General features: G+C 41.3%; 2 protein-coding genes across 2 annotated transcripts in view; one reads left to right on the forward strand and one right to left on the reverse strand.

Annotated features, from left to right (window-relative positions):
- cfap57 (cilia and flagella associated protein 57) overlaps positions 1–5423 on the reverse strand; it is a 38540-nt gene extending 33117 nt beyond the window's left edge. Inside the window, exons 1-2 of the mRNA XM_016993216.2 lie at positions 5168–5423; positions 2589–2905 (exon numbers count right to left, since the gene is read on the reverse strand). Coding sequence (XP_016848705.2) covers positions 2589–2905; positions 5168–5324 — 474 coding nt within the window. The 5' untranslated portion in view covers positions 5325–5423. The remainder of the gene's footprint in view (positions 1–2588; positions 2906–5167) is intronic.
- ebna1bp2 (EBNA1 binding protein 2) lies at positions 5415–16955 on the forward strand. The gene is made up of 10 exons (XM_003220196.4): positions 5415–5541; positions 7194–7297; positions 8514–8597; positions 9293–9459; positions 10348–10471; positions 11192–11281; positions 11471–11546; positions 15493–15586; positions 16240–16402; positions 16642–16955. The coding sequence occupies exons 2-10, from the start codon at positions 7223–7225 to the stop codon at positions 16690–16692; spliced, it is 924 nt and encodes a 307-aa protein (XP_003220244.2). The 5' UTR covers positions 5415–5541; positions 7194–7222; the 3' UTR covers positions 16693–16955.
- The last annotated feature ends 526 nt before the right edge of the window (positions 16956–17481 follow it).

Here is a 17481-nt window from a genome sequence, read left to right on the forward strand (position 1 = left end):
TTTATGATTTATAATTTAAACAAAAAAGTTTCACTAAAACAAAGGGTGTAAAACAATTATTTAGTAAGACAATTATCCAAAACACCGTATTTACTTGAATATGTGCCATAAAATGTAATGCACACCTCAATTTTGAAAGTGTGCATTACAAAAAAAATAAAAAATAAAATGTAATGTGAGGTTGAGAGGGACGTGGGTTTAAAAAGAATTTTCAAAGATACTTGTAATGATTATAAGTCCCATATGTTTTGATTGACCTAAGTTGCAAGAGGCCTGAGCTTGAGAGAAAATGCTGATGTTTGGGGAAAGAGTTGTTCCAGAGAAAAGAAGTTACTTTCAAATAATAACAAGTCATCAAGTCAGAACCGGTTCCCATACAATTTTGAGCGTATACTTGCAACAAGTCAGGGTCAGTAACATGAAAGCACCACTGTCTAAAGAATCACATGTTACAGCATAGAAAACCAATGGGATTGCATGGTGGTTAAGATGCTTGTGACGTAGACAACATTAGACAAATGGGGTAAATGATCTTTGTAAGCCAATAAGGATATGCTTACTAATTTCTGTGGAGGTGATAAAAACCCTTGCAGCCATTTTGAAAATTGGACAAATCCTTTGATTGCATGTATGCATTGTCAGAGTAATTTACGCAGCACAGCAGCAGTCGGATGGAATCAGTGGAACACAGAACGAAGAGACAAGACGATAGTAAAACTATATACAAGTTTTACTGAAAGCAGTAATAAGACAAACAGACTTGCAGATGAACCCAGGACTTGACTCAACTCAGAACAGAACAGAACTGATGCAATCAGTAATGCATACACACTTGTGTCTGGACACTCCCCAGTTCCACCCACACATCAAGGTCAACACAGCTTCTCAGTAATTAACTCTTTACAGACTATAGTACACTCTGGATGATGCAATCAGTATGCAATACAACCAAGACAATTACATTTAAACACTATCAATACACAAATCCCACATTAACATGCATGTATTTGTCACATTGCTATGGCCACGCAATAAATAGTTCTTTTGCAGTTTGAAGATCCAATTTTCGTGGTGTTTTTCCTCGCCCTCTCCACAGAAAAGGGGCCTCCTGCTTTTGACTTTGGATTAAGAGGAGTATTTTTACATCTTTGCCCCTTCAAGGTGGTAGTGAAAAGGCTGGTGGGAAGCTGTGCCCCTCTGTCAGGTCCTGTGGGAAGATGGTGGTGGCCATGAAAAACCACCAGACCTTATTGAGGGGGGGGGGGCAGTTTCCCACCAGCCTTTTCGCCAATCAGAAAAGTTCAGAACTTTTTGAAACATTGATATTTGTTTACTGTATTTATATCCCATGTTTATCATCCATATGAGGCTTACAAAATGTATGCCGAGCAATCTTCAGCAGTCAGGATTACCATATGATCATTATATGTAGATTTAAACACAGCGTAAGCTGTAGATAGCCTGGAGGAGTCTTTTCATCAAATTAGCCCTTCATTTGTGATTAGCAATCCAGTACAATCCTGCTGTATAGGAACATATCTGCCAGAGAAACTCTTGCTCACGTTCATGATTTCAGGTGTACCGATTATATCCGCCACCTACAACAATCCTTTTGAAGTTTTGTCTCCAGCACATTATATTTATGTTGTATAGAAAAATACAAAAATGCAATTTGATATTGTTGGAGAATTAGAACAATCTAGGGGTGTATCTACACAGTAGAATGGATGCAGTCTAACACTATTTTAACCACCATGGCTCAATGCCGTTGAATCCTGGGAACTGGAGTTTAGTGAATCATCAGCCCTCTTTGGCAGAGAAGACTAAATAACTTGCAAAACTACATCGCCCAAGATTTCACTGCAGGGCTGACCAAAGGGGTGCGGGCCTCCAACTCCCAGAAGCCATAGCCAGTTGTTCCAATACCTTGGAATTCTGGGAGCTGGAGTCAAACACTTGGAGGGTCACAGTTTGTGCAGGCCTGGCATAGAGCCATAGCCTTTAAAGTGGTGCCAGACTGCATTAATTCGGCACCCTAGGACTGAATTGGAACTATAGAAATCTCTAGTTTTCTGTACCTGTGGTATTCCATTAGAAATGATCACACATTATTTCAATTTGATGAGCACAGCCATCACGATAATGTCTAGTCTAAGGCAGCTTCATATACTGGTATTTCTAGACTGGATTGTAAGCGCTTTGAAATCTGTCGTGTGCTTCTTTATAGTGGTGGGGTTCTATCACGACAATTTCAAACAGAAGCCTCATTCTAGATTTGGGCTATTTTGAGAACATACCATTTATGAAGTGAGTGAAGACTACTGTGTATACATTCAGTCACTGGAAGAACAGGACAGTGCTGCCTCAAGTGCAACTGCGGATCTGAAATATGTGTGTACCCATTCATTGTCACAATTTCTCTGCCTCATGGGGTACAGGAAAACATTGTACAAAAGGAAGATCGGAGCTTGGATTTCAGGTTAATGCCATCTTAACAATCACAGATTCACTAACTGTGGTCTCCAATTGTGAAGATATATTTCCCTGAGAATTATCCAAGTGTGGCTTACTCAGGATATTCAGCTTACCTGATAGAGAGGATTGTTCTGAGCATCAACTTTAATAATAGCCATTGTTCTTTGCTTTTCCCACATCCAATAGGCAAGATGTGAATCAGGAGGCCCTGTCTGTGCCACTAGATACTTAGAATCTGGGGAAAACGCCAGGCTGATAAATTCCTGGACAGAAAAATCAAAGGAGTTCAGGATCTTTCGTTTCTTGCATGGGACAGCGGACAGTTCATAAATTGTGATAGTAGGTTTATCCTGGAGTGTCTCTGAAATGGCAAGATAGCGCCGATTTGGACTAATTGCCAGTGCAAGCATCCCTTGACTTTTCTCTGAGCCTATAAAGCAAACACACATGTGCACATATAAACAAAGCTTCTCTGAGCAGAACATGGCAACTTCAAGGTTTTTGTTATCTGGAATGACAATAAATCAATGCAAGCTAGTACTTGTATTGGAGACGGTCAATGAATACCAGGGGCTGTGGGTTATATTTCAGAGGAAGGAACTGGCAAAACCATCTCTAAGGGTACATCTATATTGTAAAATGCAGGTAGTTTGACATCACTTTAATTGCCATGGTTCAGCGCAACCAAAGCACCTATTCACAGCAACAATGGGGGAAATGTCCAACTATTGGACTTATGCATTAGAGGAATGTTATTAAACACAAAGGTGTGGTGATATAGTGTTATCTAAAGGAAGCAGGATAATTAGGGGATAAAAATAAACAGACAGGGGCTGGTTCTACACTGCCATATCATACAGTTTGGAACTGCGTTATATGGCCAGCAGTTTAACTACAATATTACATTCATACTACATTGAACTGCATGACATAGGTTTGCACTGAATGTGAGGTTCATAGAATGGTTTTAGTAGTTGTGTGTCTAGTATGCTGTTATTAGTGTAGGTTAGTGTGTTAGATTTAGATTTAGTTTTGTTAGATGTAGTAGTTTTGGTGTTATGTACTATGAAAATCTGTTTTATTGTGTTTTCTCTGTATTTTTTATTTTTTTAATTAATAAAAAAAACGGAATAATGGAATGTACTGTTGAAGGCTTTCATGGTCGGAATCACTGGGTTGCTGTGAGTTTTCCAGGATGTATGGCCATGTCCCAGAAGCATTCTGTCCTGATGTTCTGCATGCAGAGGTTGTGAGGTATGTTGGAAAATAGTCTGTGGAATGTTTCAGGTGGGAGAAAAAAACCTTTTCCCACAGGTGTGAATGTTTCAATTTGCCATCTTGATTAGCATTGAATAGCCTAGCAGCTTCAAGGTCTGGCTGTTTCCTGCCTGGGGGAATCCTTTGTTTGGAGGTGTTATCTGGCCCTGATTGATTCATGTCTGGAATTCCTCTGTTTTCTGAGTGGTGTTCTTTATTTACTGTCCTGATTTTAAAGTTGTTTAAATACAGTAGAGTCTCACTTATCCAAGCCTCGCTTATCCAAGCCTCTGGATAATCCAAGCCATTTTTGTAGTCAATGTTTTCAATATATCGTGATATTTTGGTGCTAAAGTCGTAAATACAGTAAATACAACGTAACATTGCTGCGTATTGAACTACTTTTTCTGTCAAATTTGTTGTATAACATGAAGTTTTGGTGCTTAATTTGTAAAATCATAACCTAATTTGATGTTTAATAGGCTTTTCCTTAATCCCTCATTATCTAAGATATTCGCTTATCCAAGCTTCTGCCGGCCTGTTTAGCTTGGATAAGTGAGACTCTACTGTACTAGTAGCCAGATTTTGCTCATTTTCACTGTTTCCTCCTTTCTGTCGAAATTGTCCAGATGCTTGTGGATTTCACAGGCTTCTCTGTGCAGTCTGACATGGTGGTTGTCAGAGAGGTCCAGCATTTCTGTGTTCTCAGATAATATGCTGTCCAGGTTGGTTCCCCGAGTGCTCTGCTATGGCTGACTTCTCTGGTTGGATTAGTCTTTCAGGTTCCTTGATTCGTGTCTGGGCAATACTGCTGTGTTCAGTGATCCCTATGTGGACTTGTCCACAGCTGCATGGTATATGGTAGACTCCTGCAGAGGTGAGAGGATCCCTCTTGTCCTTCACTGAACGTAGCATTTGTTGGATTTTCTTAGTGGGTCTGTAGATAGTTGGTAGGTTGTGTTTCTTCCTCAGCTTCCCTATGTGGTCAGTGGTTCCCTTGCTTCGGGCAAGAAGCAGCTAGGCTTTAAATCTGCAACGCCATTCAATGCTAATGAAGGTGATCAATTGCAACATTCAAACAGACAAGAGTTCTTTCTCCCAACCTGGACTTTCCACAGATATATAAACCCCACTTGCCTAGTTTCCAACACACCTCACAATCTCTGGGGATGCCTGCCATAGATGTGGGCAAAACGTCAGGAGAGAATGCTTCTGGAACATGGCCATACAGCCCGGAAAACTCACAGCAACCCAGTGATTCTAGCCATGAAAACTAGACATAGCAGGTATAACATACATACTTTTATACATATGGGTAGGCTATTGAGAATTGTGGGAGTTGAAGTCCAAAACACCCTGAGGGCCGAAGCTTGCCCATGCCTGAAGGAGATAGATTAAAACATCAATGCATCTGGATTGAGTTGATTAGATTTACCTGGGATGAACTTCTGCCATTTTTGCTCTATGTGATACTTCACGCAGCTGTTTCCCGCGGGGTACACTATGATCTGCTCGTCAAAGAAACAAATATTATTGGCCACTCGGGACTGGAAGCCAAATATGTGGAGCGCTTGGGCCACGATCACCGACATGGCGCCGCAGGTTCGGAGCCTTTGCCGGAAAAGCAGAGAGAAGTCTTCAGTGGACCAGGGCAAAGAAAGCGTCAGAGTCGGTTGCTATGGCGACAGCGTCCCGGATGTTGCGCCCTCGAAAAAGATGGCCGAAAGGAATCGGAATTGCCCAAGAGGACGTCACCTCCTTACCGGAAGTAGCTGTTATGTGGCTTCCTCGTGTTCAGTCGGGTAGGAGGTAAGTGAGAATAGTGTGCGCTTATAGGCCAGGCATGGGCCAACTTGGGCCCCCAGGTGTTTTGGACTTCAATTCCCACCATTCCTAACGGCCTCAGGCCCCTTCCTTCCCCCCCTCAGCCGCTTCAGCTGGGGCCCGAGGCTGTTAGGAATGGTGGGAGCTCAAGTTCAAAACACCCGAGGGCCCAAGTTGTATTGTTCATGCATATCAGAAATAAGTGGTACTTTAATGTGGTTCATGGCCGACTAAATGTAATCTGCCATGGCTCAGTGCGATGGAATCCTGGGATTTGTAGTTGGTCAGACAGCAGCACTTTTTAGAAGAGAAGGTTAAATAACTTGCCAGACTACAACCCTCAGGATCCCATAACATTGAGTCATGGCAGTTAAAGCAGCATCGAACTGCGTTAATTCTACAGTGTAGATGGCACCCAGTGTCCAAAATTGGAGAGGAAATTTAGTCCAGATTAACTTTATACAAATGTGGCATTTTTTCAACCTTCTATACAACATAGAAGGCATGATCATCAAGTTTGCAGACGACACCAAATTGGTAGGCATAGCCAATACTCCAGAAGACAGGAGCAGAATCCAAAATGATTTTAACAGATTAGAACGATGGGCCAAAATTAACAAAATGAAGTTCAACAGGGACAAATGCAAGATACTCCACTTAGGCGGAAAAAATTAAATGCAAAGCTACAGAATAGGGGATGCTTGGCTCAAGAGCAATATATGTAAAAAATATCTTGGAGTCCTGGACAACAAATTAAACTTGCCAACAATGTGGTAGCTTAAAAAGCCAGTGGGATTTTGGCCTGCATAAATAGGAGTATAGTGTCTAGATCCAGGGAAATCATGCTACCCCTCTATTCTGCCTTGGTCAGATGACACCTGGAATACTGTGTCCAATTCTGGGCACCGCAATTGAAGGAAGATGTTGACAAACTGGAATGTGTCCAGAGGAGGGTGACTAAAACGATCAAGGGTCTGGAGAACAAGCCCTATGAGGAGAGGCTTACAGAGCTGGGCATGTTTAGCCTGCAGAAGAGAAGGCTGAGAGGAGACAGGATGGCCATGTATAATAATGTGAGGGGAAGTCATAGGGAGGAGGGAGAAAGCTTGTTTTCTGCTGCCCTGGAGACTAAGATGTGAAACTAGGAAATGAAATTCCACCTGAACATCAGGAAGAACTTGATGAGAGCTGTGAGAGCTGTTCAGCAGTGGAACTCTCTGCCCTGGACTGTGGTGGATGCTCCTTCTTTGGAGCCTTTTAAGCGGAGGCTGAATAGCCATCTGTTGGGGGTGCTTTGAATGCTATTTTACTGCTTCTTAGCAGGGAGTTGGACTGGATGGTCCACAAGGTCTCTTCCAACTCTATGATTCTATGATGATATGATTTCATATACCTTACTTTCTCTAGTCTGAAATAGACGATAATGGGATGTGTATTTATTGTTAGTGATGGTTAGACTGGATTTTTATAGTATATACCTGTGTTGGCCAGTATTTTGTAGTTTTGGATCACTTGCATTAGTAAGTTTTTTTGATCTCGTGTATCTAGGGTATTTGTGCAGTTACTCACATTTTATCTCATGTTCTGGAGGATGGAATGTGTTTTTTTAAACTATTTTGCCTTTTGGTGCATCTTAGTTGAATCCAGTTATCATAAAAGGTCTGCCATGCCCCACATGGACATGGACGAAGATTGGCCATCGTCCTCAGATTCGGATGAGTCTCTTATCACAGACCGTGAGGTGAGTTTGGACTGTTATTTTTGTTCTGTGCACAAGTAGGGGCGGGCCACTTTTTCTCTCCTAGGGACATGGCTGAGTAGGGGGTCTGATAATATACTGGTTCCCAACCTTTGGTCCTCCAGGTGTTTTGGATTTCAGCTCCCACAATTCCTAACGGCTGGTAAGATGGCTGGTATTTCTGGGTGTTGAAGTCCAAAACACCTGGAGGACCAAAGGTTGAGAACCATGGTGATAGTATATAAGCTAGTGATTTAAAGGACTGAGAGTTGTAACTGAGTTCCATATCAGTTTGAGATTGGCCCTGGTAACCTTTTCTCTTCATAGGTTGTTATGGAAGGCCACTTTTTTATCTTGTCTAGATAAAGATGCTACTTTGTTGTGATAAGTGTGTGTAGGATTCACAACATAATTTCACAGTAATAGGGGCTAGAAATTTAAAAATATCAATAACACCTAATGATCTTTCATCTTTATGAATAATATTTTAAAGGTTCAAAGAACATTATGTAGATTATCTTGATTAGAATATCCCAATAAATAATGTTATTTTTTATATTAAAGACAAGAAACTGAGTGTGAAAGAACCTCATTGTGTCAAAGCTTGAGAAAAAAGATTTAAGCCAGGGTCTACTGGGTTAAGTTGCACCAACTCATAGTGCAGTGTCAGAACATGTCAATGTAAGACCAGATTGCTGCATTGACTATTTGGAACTAGAATGTCTGGTTTTAGACCAGGAGTGAGGAATGCTGTGGTCCTTCAGACAGGTAAAGGTAAAGGTTTCCCCTGACGTTAAGTCCAGTTGTGTCCGACTCTGGGGGTTGGTGCTCATCTCCATTTCTAAGCCAAAGAGCCGGCGTTGTCCGTAGACACCTCCAAAGTCATGTGGCCGGCATGACTGCATGGAGCGCCATTACCTTCCCACCGGATCTACTCAAATTTGTATGTTTTCGAATTACTAGATCCTTCAGATAGTAAACTACAATTTTCTGTTTTCCTAATTAGCATAACTGGTGGAGAAAAATTGTATGAATTGTAGATTGATGACACCTGGAAGACTACATTATATCTTTCGCTCATTTGGTCTTTTTCTCCTTGTGTTTCTATGTATGAATTGTTTGCACATTCTTTTCCATTATCAAATGGAATAAGCTTTTCTGATATTTGTATATGGTAACACTATCCAAGAAAATGTACATGTAAGATTTCTTTATGTAGCTCCAGCAGGCGTTTTCTAAAGGCGCACTAAAGCCAGGCTTAAATGTTGTGCTAGAGGGACGGCCGAAAATTATCAACAATGTGGTGAGTCCTGTATGACTGTGACCCATGTGGAATTGGTTCATGTTTATCTGCTTCTCGTAGTGGAACATTTTGATTATAGAAAAACTTCACTATTTTGCCAGAACGAAATCATTGCAAATAAACTGCAGAGTATTGAACTGGAGGTGGGGTCATGTAAATACATCAGTATCTATTTGCCATACATAGCAAAATTGATGTGAAATATTATGTAGAGGATATAAAATATGGTCACTTATTTTTCTTCAACTTAGAAAAGCCTGCATCAATTTCTGTTGATGGTGTCCTTGCTGAGGCAGAAGCAACTTTATTTTTGCTTATAGTTCATGACTAGGAAAGGCTTTTGTTTTTAAAATAAACTGGTGTCTCTTTGGCTATGAAGCAGTAAAGATAGTGTTTAACTTTTAATGGGAATCTTAAGGGAATACCATTATCAGCACAAGATCTAGTTGATGGCTTTAGGGGTAGGTGGAGATTTTTAAGCAATTGTTTTAGTTGTCATGAAAGCACAGCTTTTTCCCAAGGTGCTGCACTAGAATCCACATCATGCACATCTAGCATGGCCAGTACTGGCTGAGGATGTTGGAGGGAGTTGTAGTTTAACGTTTGAAGAGCACTAGGTTGGAAGCGACTGTACTAAGTAGTGTATGGAAGTTCTCTGTATTACTCTTATTATCACATCGTATGCTCTTTCTTAGAATGGACTGAAGCAGTGCTTATCTGAGTTCCAGAGGGACTTGGATTGGGTTGAAAGGCTTGATCTTACCTCTTGCTTGCCAGAAAATGCCAAGAGTGCACCTTCTAATCATTCCACTGACAATGATGCTGATGATCCTGAGAATGACTTCAAAAGAGAAATGAGTTTGTAAGTCTATTTCTTGTTGAGTTTTCACCCTGTAATTGGAAGCTTTGTGTATTGTATTTTCTTTATCCTTTTACATAACAATAGTTGCATCTCATGATTGCAACTTTCTTATGTTTTGGTAGTATTCGCAGTTGTTGCTCACTGCACATATGTAATAGCCTAATGAAGCATTTGCCAAAATGCAGTTTGTAGTCATGTTGAATTAGTAGGACTTTCATACACCCATAGTTATGTGATTTCTGTTGATTTAGTGGCTCTGTTCTGAGTATGATTAGCAATTTGATTTAGGCATTGCACATATTTGTCTTATTATTGTTCCAGATTTGTCAGAATGATCTTATGCCCTCTCTATGCCATTATGCCACGGGTAGGTGTTGTTGTAATGTAATGTCAACCCAATAAACGTACAGCATCAAGATACAGCCAAAAACAGCTGAGAAATACTAGTAGTATTTTCCATTGCATCCATAAAAGTTGCTACCACCCAGAAACTAGCATTGTCAGCAGTACCCTTCTGTCATACTGGGTGACTGCAATGTTAAAATAGCAACCCATTTAGAGAGGAAAGAATGTTAACAGCAATAGCAACCTCACTAGGGAGAATGCAGTAAGCTTTCTGGGGAAAAGAGAAATTAACGGGGAACAGGAAATGAAGGTTTCTCGATTCAGGAAGTTTGCATGACATGGCTATATATTTGGACATCCTAACTGGAATAATAATTTAGATAGGAAAAGAGAGATGGGAGAGCTAAATTTTCTAATTTTAAATATATGTTTATGGGTGGCAATGTCATAAAGTCTACAATCTGGTTACTTACAGTGCCAGGACATGGAATATTTTAACTATATATAAAACTTCACTAACAAGTTAATGTTTTGTTTCCACAGTTACCATCAAGCCCAAGCATCTGTCCTAGAGGCCTTACCTCGACTACATCAGCTGAAAATACCCACCAGACGTCCTGATGACTATTTTGCAGAAATGGCAAAATCTGATCAGCAGATGCAGAAGGTAAGATTACTCCTCACATTTTAAAATTAAAATATCTAACTCTTATAATGACTATCTTCCTAATCTAGATAATTAGATATAAAATTGTGACACTCTCAGCCTGACATTTGCTGGTTCTAGCCATTAATGTGTGATAGAAACACAGAAGAAATAAGTACAGGAAAAAGGAGCGTCTGAAAAATAAATTTACAGAAGCACATCTGATCATTCAATGTTATTAAAATAAGATTTTGGATAAGATTCTTTGCCTTCCCAGTTTGAACACGAAATCCTGAAGATACATGTTTACTGTAGTGATGATAGGTCTTAGATAGAACATTATGCATAATGAAATAAAAGATGTGAGATATTACTAGCTATTCACCACAAACGATAATTGAAGGCATTGCCATAATTAATTCATTCGATATGTTTTCTGTGCTTCTCTTGTAAAATTACTTCAGGTAAAAAGTGTGCTCCATGCAATGATCAAGCAAGCAAAGGAGAGAAGCATGATTAATAATAAAGAAATCAGGATAATACTGATTTATTTTAAAGTACTACTTCTGCTTTTGTAAAAATTCCATATCCTCATTTATTGGTGTCCTAAATGATAGATGTGTGAAGTAGCAACACACTGAAAATAATAACTTCTGTTGTGAATCAGAGTTCCATAGCTGCATGTTTAGGAATCTTCCTTCATCTGGATATGAAGCATATTGATTGCTCTGTCTTAATTAGATTCGGCAAAAACTGAAGAGCAAACAAGAAGCGATGGAGAAGTCTGAAAGAGCTAAACAACTTCGTGCTCTGCGGAAATATGGCAAAAAGGTGAATATAACATTTGTGACGAGATTCTTGCTTGAAGTTGAGAGGGGGAGTTATATCTAACTACTGGATTTCTTAAGTTATGTGGGAAAGATAGCTCAGTCTGGACTGGCAACAACAAAGGACGTTTTAAGAAAAAGAAGGTGGATTTATATGGAAGAGCAATGTCTACATTCTGCTTCATGTTGATAGGTACAAACTGAGGTACTGCAGAAGAGGCAAAAAGAGAAGTCCACAATGTTGAACTCAATCAAGAAATACCAAAAAGGTGAGTCTACCTTTACCCCAATCTTCACCAATAAATTTTTAGCAGAAAAGTGGGATAGTCTGTAATATGAATGCAAGAATTTGTGTTAACAGAAGGATGTTTAGGAGTCTCCATATTGCAGAAGCAATATAAGAAGGAATGTACTTATAGTGAAGATTGTTTAGCAAAGAATGTGTCAATCTGACTCCTGAACTTCAAGCTCAAGCAACCTAAGTGAATGTTGTGGATATATTTCTCTTATAGTTTCACACCCATCATGTCACACCTCAGAATAGTTCACCTTGCTGTTGACACCAAGTCACACACAAAAATAGTATTTTGTAATTTTATTAAGCTACAGCAAAATATATATGATCAAAGCAGGCAGAAATAAAGATCCCAAAGTAGTTGCAAAAAAAGAGTCCATAGTTATGTGATTTCTGTTGATTTAGTGGCTCTGTTCTGAGTATGATTAGCAATTTGATTTAGGCATTGCACATATTTAGTCTTTAGTCATGAGTCCATTTCCAAAGGAACATTAGTCGACTGGTTGCAAGGATTCAAGAACAGGAGAATTTCCAAGGCATGAAGAAACATCCACTCTGATGAAACGAGAATTTGCTTTGACAAAGAATTGTCTCTAAACACACACTTTTAAAAGCAACCCAAAAATGCATTCCTCTTCCCTTCAGAGGCCTCCCATTTTCCAGCTAATCTCAGGCTGCGCCTAGGCATTCCTTTCCATTGCAAACGATCTACTCTAGATAGCAATGGCGCTCCTTGATTGTCAAGGTCAACTAATTCATTATCTTGCACCTGAATAGGAGTCTGAGACAAATCCAGCTCATTATTTCCCATGGGAATGTCTCCCTGGTTGTAATCTGTGACAAGCTGGTTTAGGAGTTCATCCACAGGCTGCGCTTCTTTGACCAATTTGACCATGGCTGGGATTTGTGGCCCTTCAGGTGTTGCTGGACTCCATTTATTGTCAGTCTTCTTCTAGCCAGCCAGTGTTAAGGGTTAGCAGTTCTTTACCATAATGGAGGTCTATATAGAGGTCTTGGAGCGGGTGGTTGCCTCTCAGCTCCAGGGATTCTTGGAAGACGCTGATTTTCTGGACCAGTCGCAGTCTGGCTTCAGACCTGGGTACAGTACCGAGACGGCTTTGGTTGCCTTGGTGGATGACCTCAGCAGAGGACTGGACAGGGGGAGTGTGACCCTGCTGATTCTCTTGGACATCTCAGCGGCTTTCGATACCATCGACCATGATATCCTTCTGGGACGACACTCTGGATTGGGCCTTTGGGGCACAGTTTTGCTGTGGCTCCAGTCCTTTCTGGAGGGTTGTTCCCAGTTGGTGAAGCTGGGGGACACCTGCTCGGACCCCGGGCCATTGACCTGTGGGGTCCCGCAAGGTTCTATTTTGTCCCCCATACTTTTTAACATCTACATGAAACCACTGGGCGAGGTTATCCGGAGTTTTTGAGTTCGGTGCCATCTCTACGCAGATGACACCCAACTCTACTACCCTTTTCCACCTAAATCCAAGGAAGCCCCTCGGATAATGGACCAGTGTCTGGCTGCTGTGTTGGTCTGGATGAGGGTGAACAAGCTGAAGCTTAAAGTATGAGAAGACAGAGGTCCTCCAGGTCAGTCGTACGTCTGATCGGGGCATAGGATAGCAACCTGTGCTTGACGGGGTCGCATTCCCCCTGAAGGCGCAGGTCCGCAGCTTGGGGGTCTTACTGGACTCAGTGCTGACACTTGATGCTCAGGTGTCGGCAGTGGCTGGGAGGGCCTTTGCACAATTAAAATTTGTGCGCCAGCTGTGACCGTACCTCGAGAAGTCGGATCTGGTCATGGAAGAACTTCCTCACTGTGAGGGCTGTTCGACAGTGGAACTCTCTCCCTCGGGCTGTGGTGGAGGCTCCTTCCTTGGAGGCTTTTAAGCAGAGGCTGGATGGCCATCTGTCGGGGGTGCTTTGAATGCGATTGGCAGGGGGTTGGACTGGATGGCCCATGAGGTCTCTTCCAACTCTACTATTCTATGATTCTATGGTGGTCCATGCCTTAGTTACCTCTAGACTGGATTATTGCAATGCACTCTGCGTGGGGCTGCCCTTGAAGACGGCCCGGAAACTGCAACTAGTCCAGCGTTCGGCAGCCAGGCTACTGTCAGGACCCTGGCTGCAGAGCACCAATAACCTTACACAGAGGCCAGTCTCTATCAAATATCTTTATTAAAGAAATATATAAAGTCAATAAAAACAAGTGAAGAATATAGTTCAGAAACAGACCTTTCAGATGAGGTCAAATATAGTCCAGAAATGTATTGTCCAATATAAAATATTAGAGTTCAAAGTTTTAATCCACTTGACCGAAACACACACTTTGCCAAGCAATAGTGTGGGGAAATAACAGAGTCTTTAAAGTCCAATGAAGCTTGACAACAAGGCTGGAAATAAACTTGATTCTTGGCTAGATCCGTGACTGAAGACGAGGCAAACATGAAGCATGAAACAGAGTCCGTGGTAAAACCGTGAGACAGGGCAAGGCTTGAAGCTTGATCCGGGAAGCAAGGAACTGGGATTACGAAGTCCACACACGATCTCTCTCCTCAAGCTGATCAATTGACTCCGCAAAGAATCCCTCGCGCCAAACACCTATATTGGGTCTCGTTTTCCCGCCAACAGAACTCTTTCCCTAGAGAACGAGAAGCGAAACCCAACTCTGTCCAGATGCATGACTCCTTAGAATTTCCCAAGGGAAGCAGACCTAATCAGCCATTTGTTGGGCAGCGATTCTCAGGCTTCTCCGATTAGCCTCCCTGACTCCCCTATCTTTAGAATAATTTTCCCTCCTGGGAAACGGGGGGGAGTTCTGCCCAAGGCCTGTTTGGCTGAATTCTTGAGGGCAAACATCAACATCCTGCAGGTGAAGAGACTCCGGCTCTTGCTGAACTGGCGAAAACCCCATGTTTTCCTCTTCGTCTGCCACAATAGTACTAGGAACAGGACTATAAGGCCCATGAGTCATCACAGCTACTGACAGGAGCGAATTACAGGGTGTCAACCCCCCCCCCCCCCCCCCGGTTTAAGGAGCTCCACTGGCTGCCGTTTATTTTCCGAGCCCAATTCAAGGTGCAGGTTATCACCTACAAAGCCCTAAACAGTTTAGAACCCACCCACCTTCATGACCGCATTTCCCCCTATGAACCTGTACAATCTCTTCGCTGGTTGGGGGAGGCCCTCCTTTCACTCCCACCACCCTCGCAGTTGCGGTTGGTGGGGACGAGGGAGAGAGCCTTCTCCATCGTGGCCCCCTGGCTCTGGAACTCTCTTCTCAGGGAGATCAGGTAGGCCCCTACCCTCCTTACTTTTCGGAAGAGCCTGAATACTTGGCTTTTCCAACAGGCCTTTGGCAACTGATTTCCATAGTAAAGGACTGACCTGTTGCCTATTTTATCTTTATTGCACTTTATTCCTTTAGCTGGCCAGTTTCCTTGTGTACGCCTTCCCTAGCACTTTAATGGGACAATAGTTCTGGTATCTACCTCTCCCCAATTGTATCTGATATTACTTGCAATTTTTTTGGCCCAGTTCTTTTCAGGAGCCAACCCAGGATTTTATCAAAGTATGTTTATTGTATGTGACTTCATTTGTTTTATGACCTGTTTTATTCTTGATTGACTTGTTTTATTGTTGAGTTTTTTACATTGTCTGTTTTGCCTGGGCTTGGCCCCATGTAAGCCGCCCCGAGTCCCTTCGGGGAGATGGGGCGGGGTATAAAAATAAAATTATTATTATTATATTCCCCAGCTGCCACCTAGCCTGTGAGATCTGTTAAAAATAAGGTGTTTTCATGTCTTACCCGTTTTCATATGTACATATGCACGGGGACTAAGGCCCAGTTTTATTGAGAAATTTTACTGAAACTATTCTCAAATCCAATTTGGCCTTTCACACAGGTCTTTCTGACAAACTGGACTTCTTAGATGGTGAGAAGGCATCAGCTCCTCAAAGAAAGAAGCAGGCTACTGGAGGCAAACCAGTAAATAAAGGGTAAGACCTAGAAAAGTGAAAAACAAATCCCAGAAAGACTTCTATTTTTGTTTTCCGATAAATGGTCTTTCTGTTAAACATTTTGTATTATTTACAGTGCTTGATTTGAATTCTTGGTACAAAGCAGTTTTTAAAAGAAGTTTCCTTATAGTAGAGAGAAGGGATTTTTTTCAATCCTTACAATATACTTACGCACCATTACCTTCTATTTCAAATTGTGATGTTCAATTTTAATGTTATTAGGGTTTCTGGTTTTCACATTCATTAAGATATTGTTTAAAGTCATTACATTTAAACATGTTTCATTATTTCAGATGGTTGGGACTAGTTTTACCAATGAATATCTACTAAGATTGAACTTTTCAAGACTTAAAGTCTTAGTGCTTTAGCCATTTTTATATATGTTATGCTATATATCAACTGCTGGCTTCTAGGATTTCCACTGAGACATAATTCTCTCGCTGTAAAATGAACAGTACATTACTTTTAAGAACCAGTAAGAATGGGACACATTTCACTACTTGTGAAAGTGTGAGATGAATTTGGGCAATATTTAGAATATAAGAGGAGAGCTACTGAGGGGTTGACAATATACAAATGTCGTAAGACAGATGGGCAATTTATTATGAAGATTATGTATTTGTTTTTTTCAGACAAAGTGCAAAACGACGCTACAAAAATCAGAAGTTTGGTTTTGGTGGAAAGAAGAAAGGGTCGAAGTGGAATACCAAAGAAAGTCACAATGATGTATCCAGTTTCCGTGGTAGCAAAGCCCACTACAAGGGGCCTGGGAAAGCAGGAAAAAAGAATGTCAATGTAAGTATCCTCCATGTCCTAAAGTCATATCCTGATCCTATTGAGAAGTCAGCACATGTGTCACTTTGAATCTTATTGTGGAAGAAGATATACAAGTAATAAATGTGAACCACTTGCAACTATCTCTAGATACAACTACATTGTTGATGGCTTGCCCCTCTTTTGTGTGTTGCTGTTGGGCTAGATAAGCACGATAACCTGGTGTGTGATTTCATATTTGTCTTTAATTCTATTTACAGAAGAGGCCTGGCAAAAAAGTGAGACAGAAAATGAAGAACCGTTCTCGATAAGGAGTAAAATGGATGAACATTTCCCCCCATGAAGTCTGAATTTTTCCATAAAGTTATCAGAATGAACTCATGCTGACTTTCACCTGAATGGCCATTCACCTTGCTATGGAAACAGCAGCTGGTTCAACCTAATACTGAATACACCAGTATTTATATCAAAAAGGCTACCTAGATGCTTCTTGTTGTCTTGTTTTCATACTTGTTTGATCTTTCTAAAGCCTCCTTATATAAAATGGTGGATTAAAATATTTTTACAGGTTTAACACTCCATTTGTACTTTTTATTGTGAGATACCCCTGGTGGCACAGTGTGTTAAAGCGCTGAGCTGCTGAATTTGCGGACCAAAAGGTCCCAGGTTCAAATCCCGGGAGCGGAATGAACACCCGCTGTTAGCCCCAGCTCCTGCCAACCTAGCAGTTCGAAAACATGCCAATGTGAGTAGATCAATAGGTACCGCTCTGGCGGGAAGGTAACTGCGCTCCATGTAGTCATGCCGGCAACATGACCTGGAGATGTCTATGGACAACGCCGGCTCTTCGCCTTAGAAATGGAGATGAGCACCAACCCGCAGAATCGTTCACGACTAGACTTAACGTCAGGGAAAACCTTTACCTTTACTCTACCCATTCTGACTTGCTTTTATGAAGTCTTTCCATTTGCTCGATTATTCACATTCCACTGCTTTGTACTTGCACAATATGGAAGTAGTAGTTCCTATAGTTCTACTCATTCATGAATCTCATTGCATAAAAGCAGTGCTCTTATGCCATTGTTCAGTGGGGGAAACAG

The sequence above is a fragment of the Anolis carolinensis genome, chromosome 4 (genome assembly GCF_035594765.1).
Source record: "Anolis carolinensis isolate JA03-04 chromosome 4, rAnoCar3.1.pri, whole genome shotgun sequence".
Taxonomy (NCBI): Eukaryota; Metazoa; Chordata; class Lepidosauria; order Squamata; family Dactyloidae; genus Anolis; species Anolis carolinensis.

Excerpts from the sequence above, each read along its gene's own strand:
- ebna1bp2 (XM_003220196.4), top strand. The coding sequence starts at position 7,223 with ATGCCCCACATGGACATGGACGAAGATTGGCCATCGTCCTCAGATTCG. Across the intron at positions 7,298-8,513 it reads CTCTTATCACAGACCGTGAG|CTCCAGCAGGCGTTTTCTAA; the intron begins GTGAGTTTGGAC and ends TTCTTTATGTAG. Across the intron at positions 15,587-16,239 it reads GGCAAACCAGTAAATAAAGG|ACAAAGTGCAAAACGACGCT; the intron begins GTAAGACCTAGA and ends TGTTTTTTTCAG.